Source organism: Dendrobates tinctorius, unplaced genomic scaffold (genome assembly GCF_039654945.1).
Source record: "Dendrobates tinctorius isolate UK_male_01 unplaced genomic scaffold, ASM3965494v1 ptg000040l, whole genome shotgun sequence".
In the NCBI taxonomy this organism is placed as follows: Eukaryota; Metazoa; Chordata; class Amphibia; order Anura; family Dendrobatidae; genus Dendrobates; species Dendrobates tinctorius.
The window spans coordinates 1893951-1918430 of NW_027361708.1; the positions used below are offsets into that span (position 1 = coordinate 1893951).

At 43.8% G+C, this 24480-nt stretch overlaps 1 protein-coding gene across 1 annotated transcript in view; it reads left to right on the forward strand.

Annotated features, from left to right (window-relative positions):
- LOC141088638 (heparan-alpha-glucosaminide N-acetyltransferase-like) overlaps positions 1–24480 on the forward strand; it is a 482560-nt gene that overhangs the window by 111153 nt on the left and 346927 nt on the right. The window contains exon 6 of the mRNA XM_073574776.1: positions 17065–17191. Coding sequence (XP_073430877.1) covers positions 17065–17191 — 127 coding nt within the window. The remainder of the gene's footprint in view (positions 1–17064; positions 17192–24480) is intronic.

A 24480-nucleotide genomic window follows, 5' to 3' on the forward strand; every position in this document is an offset into this window, starting at 1 on the left:
TTCCACTAGCTGCTCGACAGGGGGACACCTCGTGTGCAACAGTGGCAGCTGCAGATGGAGTGCTCGTACGACTGCGCTCTGTGGACGAGCTTTCGCTTCTGGAGGAGGAGGAGGAGGAGGGTCGAACGCCTACAGCCAACTGTTTCCTATACCGTGGGCTAGGCAGCATTGTGCCACCACCGCTGTCCCCTGTGGACCCTGCATCCACCACATTAACCCAGTGCGCAGTGATGGACACGTAACGGCCCTGGCCATGCCGACTGGACCATGCATCTGTTGTGAGGTGCACCTTTCCACTCACTGACTGCTTGAGTGCATGGACAATGCGGTCTTTCACATGATGGTGGAGGGCTGGGATGGCTTTGCGAGAGAAGAAGTGGCGACTGGGTAGGTCATAGCGTGGTACTGCATAGGCCATGAGTTCGCGGAAAGCTGCGCTTTCCACCAACCGATAGGGCATCATCTCTAACGAGATTAGTTTGGCAATGTGGGCGTTCAAACCCAGTGTACGCAGATGAGAGAATGAGTACTTTCTTGACCTACTCATAGTGTCTGGGAGGGTGAGCTGGACTTGAGAGCTGCATATGGTGGAAATAGCGGTGGACAGGGCGGACTGAGAGAGGGTTGATGATGGTGATGGAGTTGGTGTTCTTTCTGATGGCCTAGATTCAGTCTTTCGTTGATATAACAGTGGGATTCCCTGACTGCTGTGGCCTTGCAACGACACCTCAACATTTGCTGCTGTGCTAACCGGTGGGCTTACAGTGGGGGAAACAATGTAGCGTTGCTGACTACCTTCTTTGTGATCAGTTGCACATGTGGTACTTGAGGTTTGGTGTTGTGTCCACGCTTGCAAGTGCATGCTGGTTAAATGTCTAAGCATGGAACTGGTATTCAAATTTTTTAGATTTTTCCCTTGGCTAAAGGTCTTTGCGCACTTCTTACAGATAACCTTGGCCTGATCATGAGGATTTTGTTCAAAAAAGTGCCACACTGCACTCTTCCTACTTTGGCAAACATTTTGCGGCCTATCACGCTGTGATATTTTGACCCTCTGGACAAGCTGTCCAGCAACTCTTTTGATTTTTGGAACCTGTCTTTGGAGTGCTCCGGGCCTGCCAGATAACAGCTGTTGCGATGTCGATGTCAGCTGTGGATGCTCCTCCTCCTCATCTGAGCTATTGGAAGCAGCACCCTCTTCCCCCAATGGATGCCAATCTGGGTCAACAACTGGGTCATCCATCACCTCCTCTTCAATGTCATGTGCACCTTCCTCTGTGTCACCGTGTATGGTGGTATAGTATGCGGGAAGGGGCACCTGAGTCTCATCAGGGTCAGAATCTGGCTCTGTACACTGCGAGGACAATGTAGTGCTCTGAGTGAATGTACCAGCAGAATCATCTATCAGTGGCTGTGCATCAGTGCACTCCATATCAGATTCATCTTGGCCTGGGTAATTCACCATTTCACTTGATAATCCATGCATGGTATGTGAAAACAGCTCCATGGAGTAATCAGTAGTATGGCCTGCGTCATCCTTCAATCTTGGTTGGGGTGAAGGACACAAGGAAAGGTGTGGTTCATGAACATGAGCCTCCAATGACGACTCAGTGCTTTTACTTTTTACAACTGAAGAAGAGGAGGCGATAGAGCTGGAGGCTGAGTCAGCAATGTAAGACAAAACTTTTTCCTGAAGCTCTGGCTTTAAAAGCGGTTTGCCAACTCCTAGAAAACTAAGCCTTCGAGGCCTTGTGGAGCCAGACGATGACGCAGGCTCAACACCTCCTGCATTCGGTCCTATTTTGCTTTTGCCACTACCATCAGATCCACCACCAACACCATCATTACCAGCTGCCATCCCCCATCCAATTCCACGGCCTCTTCCACCAGCCTTCCTCATTTTTGGTAGAAATGTAGACAAAATCCAACAAACTATATAGTAATGTAAAACAAGGTACAAGGTGTCTATAGGACAGGGGAGATTTTGAATTTCTTCACACACTTGTGGACACTGGACACTTTTGGATTGCGTGAGGCCCACTGAATATCACAGCACTATGTCACAGGCTCGATGTCGCAGGTGTGAAAAATGTCACTAGAGGATAACGGAAATTTTGAATTTCTGCACACACTTGTGGACACTGGACACTTATGGATTATGTGAGGCCCACTGAATATCACAGCGCTATGTCACAGGCTCGATGTCGCAGGTGTGAAAAATGTCACTAGAGGATAACGGAAATTTTGAATTTCTGCACACACTTGTGGACACTGGACACTTTTGGATTGTGTGAGGCCCACTGAATATCACAGCGCTATGTCACAGGATCGATGTCGCAGGTGTGAAAAATGTCACTAGAGGATAACTGAGATTTTGAATTTCTGCACACACTTGTGGACACTGGACACTTTTGGATTGTGTGAGGCCCACTGAATATCACAGCGCTATGTCACAGGCTCGATGTCGCAGGTGTGAAAAATGTCACTAGAGGATAATGGAGATTTTGAATTTCTGCACACACTTGTGGACACTGGACACTTTTGGATTGTGTGAGGCCCACTGAATATCACAGCGCTATGTCACAGGCTCGATGTCGCAGGTGTGAAAAATGTCACTAGAGAATAACGGAGATTTTGAATTTCTGCACACACTAGTGGACACTGGACGCTTTTGGATTGTGTGAGGCCCACTGAATATCACAGCGCTATGTCACAGGCTTGATGTCACAGGTGTGAAAAATGTGACTAGAGGATAACGGAGATTTTGAATTGAGAGAGGAGCGTGCACGTACACGGCTGTCCGGTGTACGTAAAATTGTCAAGCTCCGTGTTTTTTAAGTATACGGACTGACACACGCTGTCTCTCTATAGTTTTGAATGTGATCAAACAGCAAATATATTTAACTGTTTGAAAACTAGACAAAACTAGAAGGTGCAGGTCTGTAAGAACGGAACATGTCCTCGACTTATCCTTACAGAGCGACACACAGATAGCTTCACTGTGGCCGTGATAACAGTCGTTACACGGTACTGAGAGAGGAGCGTGCACGTACACGGCTGTCCGGTGTACGTAAAATTGTCAAGCTCTGTGTTTTTTAAGTATACGGACTGACACACGCTGTCTCTCTATAGTTTTGAATGTGATCAAACAGCAAATATATTTAACTGTTTGAAAGCTAGACAAAACTGGAAGGTGCAGGTCTGTAAGAACGGAACATGTCCTCGACTTATCCTTACAGAGTGACACACAGATAGCTTCACTGTGGCTGTGATAACAGCCGTTACACGGTACTGTGTGAGGAGTGTGCACCGCTGTATGGTGTAAAAAAATGCACGCTCAGTACCTCACCAGGACCAAAAAAAAAATTGGGATTGCTTTTAAAAAAGCAGTTTGCAGAGCAGTGGGTAAACAGCAATGCAGCCGTCAGGAAGCCTTAGAAGGCAGCCTAACAACCAACACCGCTGATCCAGCAAAATATAGCCTCCACTTGCACTGCACACACAGTGACTGGTGTGTTGTACAGGCAAAATCGCTAGCAGCAGAAGCAGTTTTTGGTGTCTTCTTCCCTGCCTAACGCTCTCCCTACAAAATCATCAGCAGCAGCAGTTCTCCCTATTCTGAGATCAGCATGAGTAACATGGCGGTCGGCGTGAACACCCTTTTATACCCCCTGTGACGCCCACCAAAGCAAGCCAATCACTAACATGCCCTTCTGAAAGATGGTGGTGACCCCTGCCTATGTCATCATGTTGCCCACAGTGTCCGTGGATACTGATTGGCTGAAAAAGAGCGCAAAACAAACTTTTGAAACGCGACTTTGGCGCTTAAGTCGCCGACCTCGTGGCCGACCTCATCCTAGGGTCGGGTTTCGTTTCATGAAACCCGACTTTGCCAAAAGTCGGCGACTTTTGAAATTTTTCGACCTATTTCGCTCAACTCTACTAACCAATAAAAGTTCTAAAATAAAAAAAATAAAAAATTTAATCTGACTAGGGGGGATGACGCAGGTGGGGGGGATTGATCAAGGGGGTGAGCAGCGAGCCACAGCACAAATGCTATCCTATTTACTAAATATTGTGCTTTTTATCCCTGTGAAAGGATCTATCACAGTGAACAAAAGTAAGGAATCAATAGGAAAAATCCCTGCAGTTGCCGGGTGTCAGCCAGAGATCTTGGTGGGCACACAGCACATGTGCTATCCATTTTGATTCATTAACATGAGGATTGCCAGGGGATGGCGTTATCTGTACCAAGGTACCATAGGTCGCTTGGGTACATAATTTCTCTCTCCTCTGACAAAACATGATTTTTACACCGGATCTCACTTTTTTTGAGACTGCCGATATTCATTGAATAACTGTGATCAAGTGTTCAGGGACAGGAAAAAACTGCCCTGATCGTGTTCTCCAGAGTTTTAGCTACCCCCGGCAGCTGAAACCCCGGATGTTTTCCCACTCTGGGGGGTACTATAACCTTATTCCTGATCACCATTTTAAAATAGTAAAGAGGATTAAATAAGACCCACATAGGCGATCGTTACAGGATTATATCAGATCAGATTATAAGAGAGAGAGAGAGAGATTTTTTTTTGTCCGGCACCCAGAAAGAATTTCGGGTTAAATGAGTGTCTGGAGGATCCGCCAGAGAAAAAAACGTTGCAAGCTCCGTTTTCAAATCTTTGAGAATGGTGACGGACAGCAACTTTTGGCAGATCCTCAAAAAAAACGGATGCAACGGACGGCAATCCGTCACAATCCGCCATTAATGGAAGTCAATGGGGAAAAAAACGGATCCTCAAAAGAAAATTGACGATCCGTTTTTTTTCAAAACCTGGCGGATTGTGACTGATTGCAAAAAACTGAAGTGTGAAAGAGACCTTAGCAAAATCCTGATTGCATGTTCGCTTTAAAGATAACAAAGTATAAATCAAATAAAGACAATTGACAAGTGGGTTCAATTTCACTAGCTGAACCCTGCTATGAATACTGCCATACCTGTTGAATCTAGACATCGCTTAAACAGAACCTATCTGCCAATGTGATGAAAACAAGAAATCTCAAAAAGCAGCACATGCTGTCACATTCTATAGAGTTTCTGATACAGATGAGTGAACATGCTCAGTGATACTTGGTTATCACTCAAGTATAATGGTGCTAGGATGTGCTCATTACTAGACGAGCAATGGGTTGTGTTCGAGTTCAAACTCGAATCCCCGCCTTGCATCTTTGGCACCTGTTATGCAGCCAATAAGCATGCAAAGATTGCCTGTGAGTCATTGTAATTCCATAGTCATCTTGGTTGTGGTAATACTGTGATTGGCTGGCCATACGACATCATCAGGGATTAGGGAAAGGGAGGTGCTGCTGTGGCTCTGCTCACTGATGCCATTTTACAGCTCTGTGACACTTCGTATTGGAGAGAGAGAGTGCTTGTTTAGGCCTGTGTGCAAAGTATAATGAATCAGAGGCCTGTAGTCTTGATACTGGTGCGAAGCTGAGCCATCATACTAACAGCCCTTCTAAGTGCTAATCGTTTGTGTCAAATACAATCTGCATTTTGCCTAGGGAGGGAGAAAAAGTCACAGGAGCAGGGAGAGTGACAGATTCCAGTCTGTAGACAGGGATTAGGCCTGTGTAGTCCGTTGGCAAATATATAGTTGCACCTTTTTTGTGGGGGCAGATAAAATTTAATATATTTTGATTCATCAAGTACTATGTCCTTTTTAGTGTTATATAACACACCCAAAAATCATTCGAACATTTTCCTGGTCTACATTTCTCAACTATACACTATTCATAGTATGGAGTACATTTCTGTGATCTCTAAAACTGAGAAAAAGCTTTCTAAACTTTTGTATGTGTCCATTTCTCAGCCCTACAGTGTTATGTGGCCTGTGAACATGTCTGTGATCTCTAAAACTGAAGAAAAGCTTTTAAAATGTTGTAGGCTTCCATTTCGCAGCCATATAGTGTTACATGGTCTGTGAACATTTCTGTGATTTCTAAAAGTTAACAAAAGCTTTTAAAAACTTGTAGGCTTCTATTTCCCAGCAATACAGTGTTATATGGTCTGTGAACATTTCTGTGATCTCTAAAACTGAAAAAAGCATTGAAACATTTTTCTGGATTTAATTTAATTATAATCTATACACTTTTGAGTTCTTTAAAGAGGAGTAAGCTTCAGGTGACCCTTTTTTTCCTTTTTTTAAAATATACTTGGTTTCAAGAGATCTAGAAATTACAAAATGTGTAGGCATACGTTAAGGGACGGGGAAGTGGAAGTGCTGATGATGATACAGGCAGATGCTGAGGATGTACAGCAGGTGCCACAATACATGTTGCTAGAGCACAAGAAACACGCCCATCCATGATACATAGGTTACTGTCCCACATTGCAGGTAGGCACAATACACCACTTCTGAAGCCAGAGCTGTGCGAACAGGTGGATTGCAGATAATGCTTCCAGCAGACTTGGCAGCACCATGCAGTCTTCAACACAGTTTAGTTTGCGTGCCTAAAGTCTGGATCACTTAATTCTCACCCCTATCCTCCTTCCTCCCATCTTGTTGATCCCCAGGAGACTAGTGATTTCACACTGGGACACTCTGAAGATCTATTTACAACAAAATTTCTTGACTCTCAATCATCACGCTTGCATCTGGAAATAGATTCGACATTGATTAAGGAATCCACGGTAATGATGAGGATCCCCACTGAACTTTGCGGGCCGCGACATGCGTGTGTTTGATTCTGAGCTTGACATGTGCAATTCCAGAAGTTTGTAACTCAATAATTTCTTTTTGCTGATCTAACACTGGTGTTTTCAACTTATAAAATTGTTCTTGGTATGTGGTACCAAGAACTGTCCTGTGTTGTAGTAATAGTATTACAACCACTAGAGAAAGCACCAGCAGGTAGTGCAGTCAGGAATCAATCAGAGGTCGGTACACAGGAGCAGCGGTATAGTTTCAAGGATAAGCAGTTTGCATAGTCAGGAATCAGCCGGAGGTCGGTACATGCAGTATAGTTTGGATGAAGCAGCAGACTTGACTAAAGGATGGGAGCTCAATAATCAGTTGGGAATTCAATCAAGAGATTACAGGGTGGAGTCAATAATGAACTAAGGGTGGAGGCATTCAGGAACACAGGGTGGAGGTAATCAGGAACAACACAGGTACTTGTATCTAGGTTAACAAGGTACTGTCCAGCGAACTGAATAGCTCAAAGGGAAAAGCTGCCATCTGGTGCACAAGAGTTGCTGGATCCGAATGGTACATGTCATCTAAGCACCTGACTAGGTGGCCCAAATGCCTGAGTCCATGATTGGTGCCATCGACACCACTGCCTCTTCCCCTGTGCTAGGTGATTCAAAATCCCTTGTGCAAAACACAGTCTCAGATGCCTCCTGCCCTGCAGCTTTCCATGCACATACTGACTTAACATCATCAGGCACTTCCAAATCCTTGTCCCAGCCTAGCTGTCCTTACCCCAGGGTTTGGAATGAAAAAGAAAGCTCCCAGGCATCCACCTGCAGTCCCAAATGCCAAATGGGCACATTTCCAGGCTGCTTGCCATAGAAAGTTTGCCATTTACGCTGGTAGGATTTCTGCTGACTTATGGCAATCAGACCCCAGCCACCACTTTTTCTCCTAGTGTGGTGTCCCCACCTTATACCAGAAACATCACCCATGCCCTTACCAATGCACTTACTGGCATTGTTCACTTAATGACTGACACATGGACAAGCGCTTATGGCCATGGATGCTACATTTCATTGACGTCACACTGGGAGAAGATTGTGGAGGCCCGGGCCGAGTCACACCATGGCACTGCGCATGTGCTCCTGTTGCCAAGGATTGCTGGCCCTACTTCTATCAGGGATTCCTCTACCTCCTACAGCAGTTACTGCACCCCCTCCTGCTCCTCCTCATCCTCCATCTCTGATGTTGTATCTCAGAGAAAGTATTTCACATAAGCAGGAAGCTGAAATCTCTGCAGCCCTACCAGGGTCGCACTGGGACAATAAAGCAGCCCTGCCACACAAACCCCACCAGCCCACATACTATAACACTCCTCCCACACCCGATCAGTGGATTTTGCTAGTTTGTCATGCCCTTCAACACTCCTCTTAAAGGCATTATTTGAAGTGCCATGTGTGAATGCCGCCGCAGTGTGCATGATCGACCTCTTTAGAGCGCCAGTTCTCGGGATCATGGGGGTCCCAGCGGTCGGACCGCAGCGACTACATAGGTCTTGGGATAGGAGATTACTTGGTATAATCCATTTAAATAGGTTTTCCAATATATACACCGTATTTTTCAGACTATAAGATGCACCTAGGTTTTAGAGTAGGAAATTAGGAGGGAAAAAAAATTAAGCAAAAAATGTGGTCAATTCTGTACTTAATATCCCCTATACTGGTAAATATGGTCCTCTCATCCCCATCCTGATACACATAGCTTCTCATCCCTATCCTGGTAGGCATGGCTCCCTCATCCCTATCCTGGTAAATATGGTCCCCTCATCCAAATCCTAATACACATGGCCCATCATCCCTATCCTGATATGCATGGCTTCCTCATCCCTATCCTGGTATGCATGGCTCCTCATCCCCATCATGGTATGCATGCTTCCTCATCCCCATCATGGTATGCATGCTTCCTCATCCCCATCATGGTATGCATGGCCTCCTCATCCCTATCCTGGCAGGAATGATCGCGCTCATCCCTATAATGGAATACAGGGCCCCATCTCATCCTAGTATGAATGGCTCCTCATCCATATCCTGGTAGGAATGGTCCACCTCATCCTTATCCTGGCAGGAATGATCAACCTCATCCTGGTATGCATGGCCCCATCCTTATACAGATATAATTGGTCCCATCCTTTCTTTAACCTGTGGCTGCGGTAACTCCTGTGCTGCTAAAGAGAAATGAATTTTCTCTGCATTCCACCCCCATGGGCGTGGAGGACAATGAATATTAATTTCTTTTTAGCATCCTGGTATGATTGTTCCCATCCTTATCCTGATATGATTGGTCCCATCCTTTCTTTATCCCGGTATGCATGGCCCCATCAGAAAAGATTAAAAAAATTTTTAAAAAAAAAATTACACTTACCTTCCCAGCGCTCCCTTGCTGCATCTTGCTCCATTGCAAGCAGCTGCTTTATGTTTGTAAGTAGTGCATGGCAGGGACATCGTGCGCTGCTTTCAAGCTGAAGGGAAGCTGATAACACAGTGCTGACATCCCTGCCATGCACTGCTTACAAACATAAAGTAGCTGCTGGCAACTGAGAAGGACGCTGCAAGGGAGCGCCGGGAAGGTAAGTGTAATATTTTTTCTTTTTTAATCTTTTCTGATGGTGCCATGCATACCAGGATAAGGAAAGGATGGGACCAATCATATCAGGATAAGGATGGGAACAATCATACCAGGATGCTAAAAAGAAATTCATATTCATTGCCCTCCACGCCCATGGATGCAGTGAAAATTCATTTCTCTTCAGCAGCACAGGAGTTAGCCGTAGCCACAGGTTCCTGCCTCTTTGACCCACTGCTCCGCTGATGTCACTCCCCCCACCACAGCCAGAGCCGGTACATCCAGACTATAAGACGCACTCCCTATTTTCATTCACATTTTGGGAGGAAAAAAGTGCGTCTTATAGTTAGAAAAACACAGCATTTTTATTTTCCCATCATATTCCTGAAAATAATAAACCAATATTAACCCTCCCAAAGACCAATGTCGCCTCTCCAACAACAGGACAGGAGTGGAACTGTGCAGTGTATACATACAGGACAGGAGAAGTGGTACTGTGAACTGTATATATACAGGACAGGAGGAGTGGCACTGTGCAGTGTATATATGCAAAACAGGAGGAGTGGTACTGTGAAGTGTATATACAGTTGTGGCCAAAAAGTATTGACACCCCTGCAATTCTGTCAGATAATACTCAGTTTCTTCCTGAAAATGATTGCAAACACAAATTCTTTGGTATTATTATCTTCATTTAATTTGTCTTAAATGAAAAAACACAAAAAGAATTGTCCTAAAGCCAAATTAGATATAATTCCACACCAAACAAAAAAAAGAGGGTGGACAAAAGTATTGGCACTGTTCAAAAAATCATGTGATGCTTCTCTAATTTGCGTAATTAACAGCACCTGTAACTTATATGTGGCTCCTAACAGGTGTTGGCAATAACTAAATCACACTTGCAGCCAGTTGACATGGATTAAAGTTGACTCAACCTCTGTCCTGTGTCCTTGTGTGTACCACATTGAGCATGGAGAAAAGAAAGAAGTCCAAAGAACTGTCTGAGGACTTGAGAAACCAAATTGTGAGGAAGCATGAGCAATCTCAAGGCTACAAGCACATCTCCAAAGACCTGAATGTTCCTGTGTCTACCGTGCGCAGTGTCATCAAGAAGTTTAAAGCCCATGGCACTGTGGCTAACCTCCCTAGATGTGGACGGAAAAGAAAAATTGACAAGAGATTTCAATGCAAGATTGTGCGGATGTTGGATAGAGAACCTCGACTAACATCCAAACAAGTTCAAGCTGCCCTGCAGTCCGAGGGTACATTAGTGTCAACCTGTACTATCCGTCGGCATCTGAATGAAAAGGGACTGTATGGTAGGAGACCCAGGAAGACCCCACTTCTTACCCCGAGACATAAAAAAGCCAGGCCGGAGTTTGTCAAAACTTACCTGAAAAAGCCTAAAACGTTTTGGAAGAATGTTCTCTGGTCAGATGAGGCAAAAGTAGAGCTTTTTGGGCAAAGGCATCAACATAGAGTTTACAGGAGAAAAAAAGAGGCATTCAAAGAAAAGAACACGGTCCCTACAGTCAAACAAGGCGGAGGTTCCCTGATGTTTTGGGGTTGCTTTGCTGCCTCTGGCACTGGACTGCTTGACCGTGTGCATGGCATTTTGAAGTCAGAAGACTACCAACAAATTTTGCAGCATAATGTAGGTCCCAGTGTGAGAAAGCTGGGTCTCCCTCAGAGCTCATGGGTCTTCCAGCAGGACAATGACCCAAAACACGCTTCAAAAAGCACTAGAAAATGGTTTGAGAGAAAGCACTGGAGACTTCTAAGGTGGCCAGCAATGAGTCCAGACCTGAATCCCATAGAACACCTGTGGAGAGATCTAAAAATGGCAGTTTGGAGAAGGCATCCTTCAAATATCAGGGACCTGGAGCACTTTGCCAAAGAAGAATGGTCTAAAATTCCAGCAGAGCATTGTAAGAAACTCATTGATGATTACCGGAAGCGGTTGGTCGCAGTTATTTTGGCTAAAGGTTGTGCAACCAAGTATTAGGCTGAGGGTGCCAATACTTTTGTCTGGCCCATTTTTGGAGTTTTGTGTGAAATGATCAATGTTTTGCTTTTTGCTTCATTCTCTTTTGTGTTTTTTCATTTAAGACTAATTAAATGAAGATAATAATACCAAAGAATTTGTGTTTGCAATCATTTTCAGGAAGAAACAGAGTATTATCTGACAGAATTGCAGGGGTGTCAATACTTTTGGCCACAACTGTATACAGGACAGGAAAAGTGGAACTGAGCAGCAGGGCTGCCACTAGGAATTTTGGGGCCCCATACTGGCAAAATTTTTGGCCCCCCTTGAGACTTCACCCCAGCTCCGCCTCCACCCTTCGAACCTTCCACAGTCCCACTGCTCACTCTTGGAAAAACTCAACTTCTCCACCACATCCTCATCAATCAGATATTAACAGTTCCCATCAAACACCAGATCACATTCATAACCAGCAGCTTTTCTTCTGGCCAAAATAATTTTTAAGCCGCCACCACGACACTGTAGACTTTTTTGGCCGGATCCTACTCTACTCTAACCTATTAAATATAAATATATTTTTATGTATTTTTCTTTAAGGGAATGAGTCACATACATTTTTTTTAAATGACCATTAATACATATTACCTCCACATAGTGACCTATAATACCAAATACAAGGGACAAATGCCACCATATCATGACCAAACCACATATTACCACCACATAGTGACTGAATACTACAATACTGATCATTAATTGAAAAAATCCCCACAATATTAAGATACATTATACACAGGAACTCTGTATTTACTGTCAGTGTACAGGTAATACAGTGATCACCAGTGAAATTATACACAGAAGCTCTGTACATAGTATACAGTATCAGTGTACAGGTAATACAGTGATCACTGACGACATTATACTCAGGAGGTCTGTATATAGTGTACAGGTAATACAGTGATGACCAGTAACATTATACACAGGAACTCTGTATACAGTGTCAGTGTACAGATAATATAGTGATCACTGGTGACATTATACACAGGAACTCTGTACAAAGTGTATAGTGTAAGTGTACAGGTAACACACTGACTCACCAGGGACGTCTCTAGCTGAAGTCCTTCATCTTTGCTTTTCTTTTTCATGCAGCACAGTCCGCCATCACTTCTTCCAGCCAGGGCTCATCTCTGTATAAAATAACACAGTTACCTAGAGCACGGATTCTAGAGCACATTCCCCTCTTTTTTCCACAGTACACATTGAATACAGATATGCACCCACCATTAATACATAATTGGTTATTATGCAACCCACCATTCCAAATATAAATTATAATACACCACTGAGCCCTTTCTAGCTATGCATAGCCACTTTACCCACCTAATAAATATATAAATTAATTAGCACCTGTACTCTTCCCCCAGTTCATAACCAGTCACTGCATACTCAGCGCCCCCCACTATGTACCTCCCGCTCCCCTGACTCATTATACTTGCATGCCCCTTCAGCCCCAATTCATTGTCATGTCTTCTCACTCCCACCCTCTATTCATTATCAACAGCTCTACCCCCACATTTAATACATCAATTACTCCCCTACTCTCAAAATTCATTATTTGCTCTCTCCCCACTCCCTACTTTCAATTCAATTGCTGTCCCTCAACCCTCACTCAATTCATCATTTGCAGTCTCCCGTCCCCTCCCCCCACTTCATCATGTGCAGTCTCCTTTACCCCCCACTTCATCATGTGCAGTCCCATTTACCCCATGTCATCATGTGCAGTCCCCATTTAACCCCCCACATATGTGTAGTCCCCCTTTAACCCCATCCCCACATCATATGTGCAGTTCCCCTTTAACCCCCTCCCCACATCATCATGTGCAGTCCCCCTATAACCACCTACATCATCATGTGAAGTCCTCCTTTAACCCCCATATCATATGTGCAGTTCCCCTTTAACCCCCTCCCCACATCATCATGTGCAGTCCCCCTATAACCCCATCATCATGTGCAGTCCCCCTATAACCACCTACATCATCATGTGAAGTCCTCCTTTAACCCCCATATCATATGTGCAGTCCCCCTTTAACCCCATCCCCACATCATGTGCAGTCCCCCTTTAACCCCCCATATCATATGTGCAGCCCCCTTTAACCCCCATATCATATGTGCAGTCCCCCTTTAACCCCCCATATCATAAGTGCAGTCCCCCTTTAACCCCATCCCCACATCATGTGCAGTCCCTCTTTAACACACAATCATATGTGCAGTCCCCCTTTAACCCCATCCCCACATCATGTGCAGTCCCCCTTTAACCCCCTCCCCACATCATCAAGTGCAGTCCCCCTTTAACCCCCTCCCCACATCATCAAGTGCAGTCCCCCTATAACCCCATCATCATGTGCAGTCCCCCTATAACCACCTACATCATCATGTGAAGTCCTCCTTTAACCCCCATATCATATGTGCAGTTCCCCTTTAACCCCCTCCCCACATCATCATGTGCAGTCCCCCTATAACCCCATCATCATGTGCAGTCCCCCTATAACCACCTACATCATCATGTGAAGTCCTCCTTTAACCCCCATATCATATGTGCAGTCCCCCTTTAACCCCATTCCCACATCATGTGCAGTCCCCCTTTAACCCCCCATATCATATGTGCAGCCCCCTTTAACCCCCCATATCATATGTGCAGTCCCCCTTTAACCACCCATATCATTTGTGCAGTCCCCCTTTAACCCCATCCCCACATCATGTGCAGTCCCCCTTTAACCCACAATCATATGTGCAGTCCCCTTTTAACCCCATCCCCACATCATGTGCAGTCCCCCTTTAACCCCCTCCCCACATCATCATGTGCAGTCCCCCTTTAACCCCCTCCCCACATCATCAAGTGCAGTCCCCCTTTAACCCAATTTGTTGCCATTCAGAGAAACTGGCCAGAAAACAACAAAAGCTCAAAAAAAAATTGTGACCCTTCAAAGCAATTTACACCAGAATTGTGACTAAATTCCTCTGATGAATTGAGGTGTAAGTCTAAACCAAATTTCTATATTTAACTTTTTAATGGTGCTGAGAAGTAAGAGAATAGTGCTCCTCAGAGTCAGTTTGAATTGGATCCTATAATGTACGAGCAGCCAGTGTAACGACTGGCGAAGAGCAGACGCGCCCGAGTACCGATTAGCCAGATGGATGACCCTGGCTGCTGCATTAAGGATGGACTGGATAGGGAAAAGTCGAGTGAGGGGGAAGTCAATTAACAAAGCATTACAATAGTTCAGGCGGAAGTGGATCAGGGTGACAGTGAGGGTTTTTATTGTTTCCATGGTGAGAAAAGGGCGGATTCTAGAGATGTTCTTTAGGTGTAAGTGGTAAGAGCGGGCAAGAGATTGTATATGGGAAGTGAAAGAGTGATTGGTGTCAAACATAACACCCAGACAGGGCGCCTGCTGCCGGGGTGTTATTATGGTGCCACCCACGGAGAGAGAAATGTCAGATTTAGGTAGTTTAGTAGACAGCGGGAGCAGAAGAAGTTCAGTTTTGGAAAGGTTGAGTTTCAGATAGAGAGCGGTCATGATGTTGGAGACTGCGGATAGTCACTGGTGTTCTGTAGTACAGTGGGGGTAAAGTCAAGGAGTGATGTGTATAGTTGTGTGTCATCAGCAATTGGGACCATGTAGCGGGAGAAGAGAAGGGGGCCAAAGGCTAAGCCCTGAGGTACCCCAACAGTGAGAGGAAGAGGAGATGAAGTGGAGCCAGCGAACAAGACACTGAAGGAGTGGTCAGAAAGATAGGAAGAGAAACAGGAGAGAGCAATGTCCTTAATGCCTAGTGACTGGAGCCTACAGAGTAGGAGATGGTGGTCAACAGTGTCAAATTTTGCTGTCAGAAGGTGGTTGGTCACTTTGATGAGTGAAGTTTCTGTGAATGTAGGGGGCGGAAGCTGGACTGTGACGGGTCTATGATGGAGTGAGTGGAGAGGTAACGGGTAAGGTGAGAGTAAACCAGGCGCTCCAAGAGTTTAGAGATGAAGGGGAGATTGGAGACTGGTCTGTAGTTGTTTGTGCAGGATGAGTCGAGAGTGGGTTTCTTAAATTGTAATTGAGTAGTTATAATTTTTTCCATTCTTTTTAGTAAGGGTTGTGGAAAGGGTTAGGATTGTGTTAATGAAACATGCGGAGCAGGGACTCAAGCATGTCAGTCGAGCAACCCCGATATTTGGTGCATACCCGAGGACCCGATGCAAACTGGAGTATCGAGCACTTGCACTCAATACTAATGATGGCATATTCAATATGACAACCTAATATTATCAAATTCTGTGTCGTGCCTGTTGGTTCAAAATGCTCACTATACCCCTGCATAAAATCTTTGAAGGGTGTGGTTTCCAAAATGAGGTCACCTGTGGGGAGTTTCCACTGTTTAGGCACATAAGGGGCTGTTCAAAAGTGATATGCCATCCGCTCTCAATTCCAGCCAATTTTGCTTTCAAAACGTTAAACGGTGCTCCTTACCTTGTGTGTCCTGCCGTGCACCCAAACAGTAGATTTCTCCCACAAATGGGGTAGCAACATCCTCGAGAAATTGCACAACAAATTTTGTGGTCCATTTTCTCTTGTTATCCTTGTAAAAATAAAAAAGTTTGTGTGTGAAGTAAATTTTTTTCCTTCCACATTGCTTTAGTTCTCGTGAGGCAACTGAAGGGTTAATAAACTTCTTGAATATTGTTTTGAACACCTTGATGGGTGCAGTTTTTAGGATGGTGTCACTTTTGGGTATTTTCTGTCATATAGGCCCCTCAAACTCACTTCAAATGTGACGAGGTCCCTAAATAAAATGGTTTTGTAAATCTTGTTGGAAAAAATGAGAAATTGCTGGTCAACTTTTAAACCTTCTAACTTCCTAACGAAAAAAAATATGTTTCCAAAATTGTAAAGTAGACATGTGGGAAATGTTACTTATTAACTATTTTGCATGTCATAACTCTGATTTAAGGGCACAAAAATTAAAAGTTTGCAAATTGTTAAATTTTCAACATTTTTACCAAATTTCCACTTTTTTCATAAATAAATGCAAGTCACATCAAAGTCATATCAAAGACAGTACCATATGTCATGAAAGAACATTCTCAGAATCAATGGGATACATTGAAGTGTTTCAGAGCTATTACCACATAAAGTGATACTGGTCAAAATTGTAAAAATTGGCTCAGACACTTAGGCCTCTTTCACACTTCAGTTTTTTGCATCAGTTCAAATCCGCCAAAAAGTCAGACAAGCGGATCCGTTGTCAACTGATGTGAACGTTTTCAGACGGATCCTGAAAATGAGGAAATTTAAAGGAACCGCTGGCCGGTAAGGGGAGAGAGAGAGAATTTTTTTTTTTTTTTTTGTCCGGCACCCAGAAAGAATTTCGGGTTAAATGAGTGACTGGAGGATCCGCCAGAGAAAAAAACGTTGCAAGCTCCGTTTTGAAATCTTTGAGGATGGCGACGGACAGCAACTTTTGGCGGATCCTCAAAAAAAACGTATGCAACGGACAGCAATCCGTCACAATCCGCCATTAATGGAAGTCAATGGGGAAAAAAAACGGATCCTCAAAAGAAAATTGAGGATCCGTTTTTTTCAAAACCTGGTGGATTGTGACTGATTGTAAAAAACTGAAGTGTGAAAGAGGCCTAAGGGGTTAGCATACATGCAATTAAAATTCTTAATCTAGAAATATCATATATTGCTTTTAATGGATAATTTATTTCTGTAGGGGTTACCTGGGTCCTGGTGGTATTGGTGACTATGGTTTATACCCGAACTGCACAGGAGGAGCTGCAGGATACATCGACAATTGGCTTTTCGGACCAAGTCATATTTACAATCATCCAACATGCAAGGTTATTTGAAATTGTTTTATTCAAAAACAAAAGTAGCTTTCAAAGTAGATGTAAAGGTTATTGATACCAACAGATTTAGGCCGGCTTCACATTTGCGTTCCTCAGAGCTGTGGAGGGCTGCAGACTTCCTCCGTGAAGCTCCGCCTACTGCCGCACCTCCTCCGGTCAGCTCCGCCTGCGTCCGCATACTTCTGCATGCGGCCTGAGTACCCTATCTTTAACATTGGGTACGCAGATCATGCGGATGTATGCGAATGCCTCCGTATGCATCGTTTTGACGACGCGACGACCCGCGTCGAACGCAATATGTTGGAATTTGATGCAGTTGCTGCATCGTCAAAACGACGCATGCAGACGCATCCGCATACAACCGCATGGCATGCGTACCCAATGATAAAGATAGGGTATGCAGGCTGCATGCAGAAGTATGCGGACGTAGGAGGAGCTGACCGGGGGAGGTGCGGCCATGGCCGGAGCTTCACGGAGGAAGTCCGCAGACCTCTGCAGCTCCTCCATATGCTAGTGTGAAACTAGCCTTAGGCTGTCTTTTGTTGGTGGTTCTCTTTATCATATTACAATTGTATAAAATAGTGACCAAATTTAAAAAACTTCTGGTCTAATGTATTGAGTATTTAGGTTATTTGCTTGTTACAGAACATTACAAGCTATAGTTTCTATCCTGACAGTCGTGAGAGAAGAAAATTAACAGCTGAGACCTGTCATTAACAGACTCCCTGCTTTCTTGTGGGATCATAAATAACTTGCCAAATTAATTTGCATGACCTCATCTATAATTCTGCAAAGTATTTTTCCTTCTGTTGACTCAATGTCTAATGTATTGATCTGATTTGTGGCATATGTGAGCCGTGAACACAACATTTGTAATGGTGAATTTTATTCGTAGGAAATTCACGCAAATTCTATCACGGTCAAGAAATGTTTTAAAGATGTCTTTTGCTGAAGAGATATAATTAGGATTGATGCAATGCATGGTTTTTATTGACTAGATGAGATAATGTTATGTTTCTGATGGATGGTTTTCATCCTAACACATATTTGCATACAGAGACCATAAACTTTATAGAATCATAGGTCGAGGCTAGCTATATGTCTGCTCTTTTTTTTCTGAGTTTGGGAAGTTTAATTTATTCCTTTGGGAACAATTATTTTTCTGTTTAGATTTTTCATTAGATTTTTTAACTAGGATTCATAAACAATTAAACCAGAGTAATTGTCTCTTCACCCAATTTTTTGATTGTTGGCATAAGAAAAAAACTATTAATACTAAATGAATGCTACTTTCAAAACAGATGCAGTGGCATGTAAAAGTTTGGGCACCCCTGGTCAAAATTACTGTTACTATGAACAGTTAAGCAAATTGAAGATGAAATGATCTCTAAAAGGGCTAAAATTAAAGATGACACATTTCTTTGTATTTTAGGCCAAAAGTACATATATATTGCCATTTTTTACATTTTAAAAATTACAAAAAGGAAAATGGGCTGATGCAAAAGTTTGGGCACTCTTGGAGATTGGTGTGCTCAGATAATTTTGACCAAGGCTTCAGACCTTAATTAGGCTAGGTTCACATTTGCGTTCAGGAGGGCTGCGATTGGCTGCCTACTTCCTCCTTTTTTCCTCCCTGAAGCTCTGCCTACTCTCCACCTACTTATATATGCGTCCTGCATTTCCCTGTGTACCTATCTTTAACATTGGGTATACAGGGACATGCGTTGTATGTGGCGATTTGACATGTGCTGCGACCGCACGGAAACGCACACAGCAAAAAACAGCAGCCATGGGTTCTTCTAAGCAGTGGCCTAAAACTATGAAAATGAAAATGGTGGAGGCCCACAAAGCAGGAGAAGGCTATAAGAAGATAGTAAAGCTTTTTCAAGTTGCCCTTTCCTCCGTTTGAAATGTAAGTAAGAAATGGCAGTTAACAGGAACAGTGAAGGTCAAGATAAGGTCTGGAAGACTAAGCAAAATTTCAGTGAGAGCTGCTCATAGGATTGCTAGAGAGGCAAATCAGACCCCTGCTTGACTGCAAAAGATCTTGAGAAAGATTTAGCAGACTCTGGAGTTGTGGTGCATTGTTCTACTGTTCAAAGATACCTACACAAATATGGCCTTCATGGAAGAGTCATCAGATAAAAACCTCTCTTGCATCCTCACTATAAAATGCAGCATCAGAAGTATGCAAAAGAACATCTAAACAAGCCTGATGCATTTTGGAAACAAGTCCTGTGGACTGATGAGATTAAAAGGTTTTGCTATAATGATCATAGGTATGTGTAGAGAAAAAAGGGCACAGAATTTCAGGAAAAGAACATCTCATCAACCATTAAAGCACCACTCCAGGGGTTTTTTTTATTGCACCTCTGGAGTGGTACTTTAAATGTAAGCTCCATGCCCCCTGTCTAATACTCACCTTCCCGAGTTTTGACCCATTCTCATTGCTCAAAAAGTGATCTGCTAGTAACACCAATATTTCATGGAGCTGCATGGAGGTCACTTTACAACACAAGTCTATGAGAACCTCGCTTTGGTTCTCATAGACTTGCATTGCGCTCTTCCAGTCAGTCAGAAGCTGTGATCACAAGATGGCACAGGGGGACCAAAGCAGCACCGAAAAAGTGGTGAAGACACCGGAAGGTGTGTATATGACCAGGTACAGGGAGCTTAGATTTAAAGCACCATTCCAGCTCTGAAAAAAAACAACTGTTGGAGTGGTGCTCTAAGCATGGGGTGGATCAATCATGGATCATCATGGATCAATCATGCTTTGGGGTTGTGTTGCATTCAATAGCATGGAGAACATTTCATGGGTAGAGGGAAGAATGGATTCAATTAAATTTTAACAAATTCTTGATGCAAACATAAGACCATCTGTAAAAAAGCTGAAGTTGAAAAGCAGATGGCTTCTACAAATGGATAGTGATCCTAAACACATGTAAAAATCCACAATAGACTACCTTAAAAGGCGCAAGCTGAAGGTTTTACAGTGGCTCTCACATTCCCCTGATCTGAACATCATTGAAAATCTGTGTCCAGACCTCAAAATAGCAGTGCATGCAAGACGACCCAGGAATCTCACAGAACTGGAAGAATTCTGCAATGAAGAAAGGATCAAAATCTGTCAAGAACTCAAACACTCTTGGCTGTCTACAAAAAGCATTTACAAGCTGTGATACTCGCAAAGAAAGTACAACTAGGTGCTAACCATACAGGGTGTCCAAACTTTTGCATCGGTCCATTTTCCTTTTTAGAATTATTAAAATGTAAAAAATGACTAAATATTTAATTTTGTGCATAAAATACAAAGAAAATGCATCATCTTGGCTGTGTGCACACGTAGCGATTTTTAAGCGTTTTTGCCGCGATTTTCGGAGCGAAAACGCTTAAAATTCGTGTACAGAACGCCCCCCATGCATTCCTATGGCATTCCGCACATGCTGTGCTAATGCTGCGCTTTTTTACGTGGCAGAATCGCATCGCGGAAAAAATCACAGCATGCTCATTCTTTGTGCGGAATCGCAAAGAACTGCCGCTATTCCGCACCCATAGGAATGCATGAGAATCGCTTACTTCCCGCATGTGGCTATGCCCACCATGCGGGAAGTTAAGTGTCTCATGTGCGGTTGGTACCCACGGTGTGGAGGAGAGGAGACTGTCCTCCAGGCCCTGGGTACCATACCCCTGTAAAAAAAGAATAAAAAATAAAAAATCAGGGTATATTTACCTTCCGGTGTCCCGCGCTGCATTCCCGGGCCTAAGCGTTCCCAGTAATGCCTTGCGGCAAGGTCCTGTGATGACGTGGTCTCGCGTGACTCTAGCGGTCTCGCGAGATCGCTATAGCAATGCGAGACTACCTCATCACAGGTCTCGCAAGGCATTACTGGGAACGCTGAGGCCCGGGAATGCAGCGCGGGACGCCGGAAGGTAAATATACCCCGATTTTTTTATTTTTTTTTTAGCATTTTAACATCCTATCTTTTACTATTGATGCCGCATAGGCGGCCTCAATAGTAAAAACCTGGTCACACTTGTCAAACACTATGTTTGACGAGTGTGACCAACCTGTCAATCACTTTCCAAGCGATGCTTCAAATCACTTGGTAAGTGCTTGAATATCGCACGCGAAAATTGCGGCAAAATCGCGATCATAATCGCGGTGAAATCGCGCGGAAAAAAACGCGCGATTTCTGGGAAGGAGTCCGGTTTTTAGTAAGCGTTTTAAAACGCTACGTGTGCACATAGCCTTACTGTAGGATTTAGAGATCATTTCATCTCTTGCTTGACTGTTCACAATAACAGTAATTTTGACCAAGGTGCTCAAACGTTTACATGCCACGTTATATAGTGGTCTTTTTTAATTCACTGGATTGTGAACATATTAGTACATTGTCCAATGTGTCTAAGTTACATATAGAAATAAAATATTGAAAACAGACAGAAACTGAATTACTTAATGAGGAGAGTCTAAACAGTTTTACCATGTATGGCAAAGTCAGGCTAGGACACACTGTGTCTTTGGCTGCTGTCAAACACATATGCTTAGGAGGTAAACCCTGGGCACTGGTGACAGATGGATTCCAAGGTCACCATAGGAACTTACTGTAAAAAAAGAAAAAAGTATACAGTGCAGAAAATGTTTATGTAGTGGCTCTGTGCATAAGAAAGGACAGTCTGCTTTCTAGTAAAGGTAAGCAAACAGTATTTAAACTTATAGTAGCCAGACTCAGCCCAAAATAATACACTTTTTCTGAATGGGTCTATTACATGTTACAATGGGTGAGGCTCCTCACGTATACTTTAGGTGGAAAGCACAGGCGAATGGTGTGGTCATACAAGTGAACCATTAGAGTGTTGGTGTTATACAGTTAAAAGTATTTTTAGGAAAATCCCTGTCCCCTTTCTGCAGTTTGGTTTAAGATAACAATCTCTGCTTTATTCCCTCTCCCTGGGTCCAGTGCTGAGTCTCTGCCTCTGCTTCCAGTGCCCGTTATTTTCTGCAGTGCTGACAGCGTTGAGAGTGCTGAAGCTAATCAGTATGCTTGGCAGCTCTGAGCATTTTGTTCATTACCTCTGGCCAAATGGTTCAATTCTTGGCTGCAATGCTCTCAACATGACTCCAGGAGCAGTGATGGAGCCTCTATGGTGGTCCCCCGGTGAGAGTGAGCAAAACACATTTTTAAGAAAAAAATAAACTGCAAAATGGTAAAACCCCTTTAAGGGGAATCTGTCACCCCATTTTTCGACTATGAGCTGCCGGAACCTCCATCAGGGGCTTATCTACAGCATTCTGTAATGCTGTAGATAAGCAACCAATGTAACCTGAAAGATAAGAAAAAGGAGTTAAGGCCCCGTCACACACAGTGATCTAGCTAGCGAGAACGCTGATTTTGTGATGCCACAGCGATCTCGCCAGCGATATCGCTGTGTGTGACAGGGATCAGCAACTGGCCCCCCTGCCGGTTATCGCTGATCGTGCAGCATCGGCCTTGGCCGTTTTTCGATCGCTGGTCTCCCGCTGGCCAGCGCGCATTGCTGCGTGTGGCAGTGAGAGACCAGCGATCAGCGAAGCTGGACGCTGGTTTCTAATGTAAACATCGGGTATCCAGGAGCCGCGCAGCTCCTGGATACCCGATGTTTACATTAGAAACCAGCGTCGCTGATCCTGATCGCTGGGGCTGTCTTGTGACAGCTCACCAGTGATCAGCCTAACAATGTCCCAGCGATCCCATCATGTCGGATCGTTGGTGGGATCTCTGGGACATCATTATGTGTAACGGGGGCTTTAGATTATACTCACCCTGGCATTCGGTCCGATGGGTGTCGCCGTCCGGTCCGGCGCCTCCCATCTTCTAACGGTGACGTCCTCTTCTTTGCTGCCTGACGTGACTTCGGCGCAGGCGCACTGCAGAGCAGAGTCGTCCAGTGTGCAGGCGACGGGAGAGGTCCGGCACCTGTGCACTGCAGTATTCTGCTCTGCCCTCAACATTTAACTCATTTTTCTTCTCTTTCAGGTTAAATCGTAGGCTTATCTACAGCATTACAGAATGCTGTAGATAAGCCAATGATGTTGGTGTCGGCAGCTCATAGTCGAAAAATGGGGTGACAGATTCCCTTTAAAGTATGTGTATACACGGAGTCTTTTTCAGGTGGGTCGACTCAGTAACTTGCCTGAAAAAGTGCTTAAAAATGCTAAAAAGAAGGAATATAGCATAGCAATGTCACAACAACATGATCTGCCTATGTTCATTTTATGTTTAGCTTCTTTTAATTTCTGGTTTTGAGAGTCGTGAATCGGCTAAAAGAAGTGATCTGACAATTCTTCATTGGAAGTCGCTCACTAGTTTATTTACACAGTTCAAAACAAAAGACCACGGTGTCAAACAGCATCAGACTGGAGCACCTTGGGCCCACCAGAAAAAATCATTCTTGGGGCCCACTATGTAGCTACATAGAAATAAATACAATACTACGAATTGTGTGGTAAAACGCGCTAATATCAGGGTATAATAAAAGGTAGTACACGTCTTAATTATGTAGCAGAGGTTGGGGTAGCCTCCCTCATAGAATATAATGTAGCCCCCTCATAGAATATAATGTAGCCCCCTCATATAATATAATGTAGACCTCTCATAGAATATAATGTAGACCCCTCATAGAATATAATGTAGATCCCTCATAGAATATAATGTAGTCCCCTCATATAGTATAATGCCGCCACCTCATAGAATATAATGTAGCTCCCTCAGAGGATATAATGTAGCCCCCTCATAGAATATAATGCAGCCCTCATATAGTATAATGTATGTAGCTACATAGAAATAAATACAAGACTACGAATTGTGTGGTAAAACGCGCTAATATCAGGGTATAATATAAGGTAGTACACATCTTAATTATGTAGCAGGAGCTGGGGTAGCTTCCCTCATAGAATTTAATATAGCCCTCTCATAGAATATAATGCAGCCCCCCATAGAATATAATGCAGCCCCCTCATATAGTATAATGCAGCCTCTTCATAGAATATAATGTAGCCCCCTCATAGAGTATAATGTAGCCCCCCTCATAGAATATAATGCAGCCCCACATACAATATAATGTCACCACCTCATAGGGTATAATGTAACGCCCCTAATATAGTATAATGCAGCCCCCATAGAATATAATATAGCCCCCTCAAAGTATAATTCAACCCTTCATAAGGTATAATGCAGTCCCCCATAGAATATAATGTAGTCCCCTTATAGGGTATAATGCAGCTCCCTTATAGGATA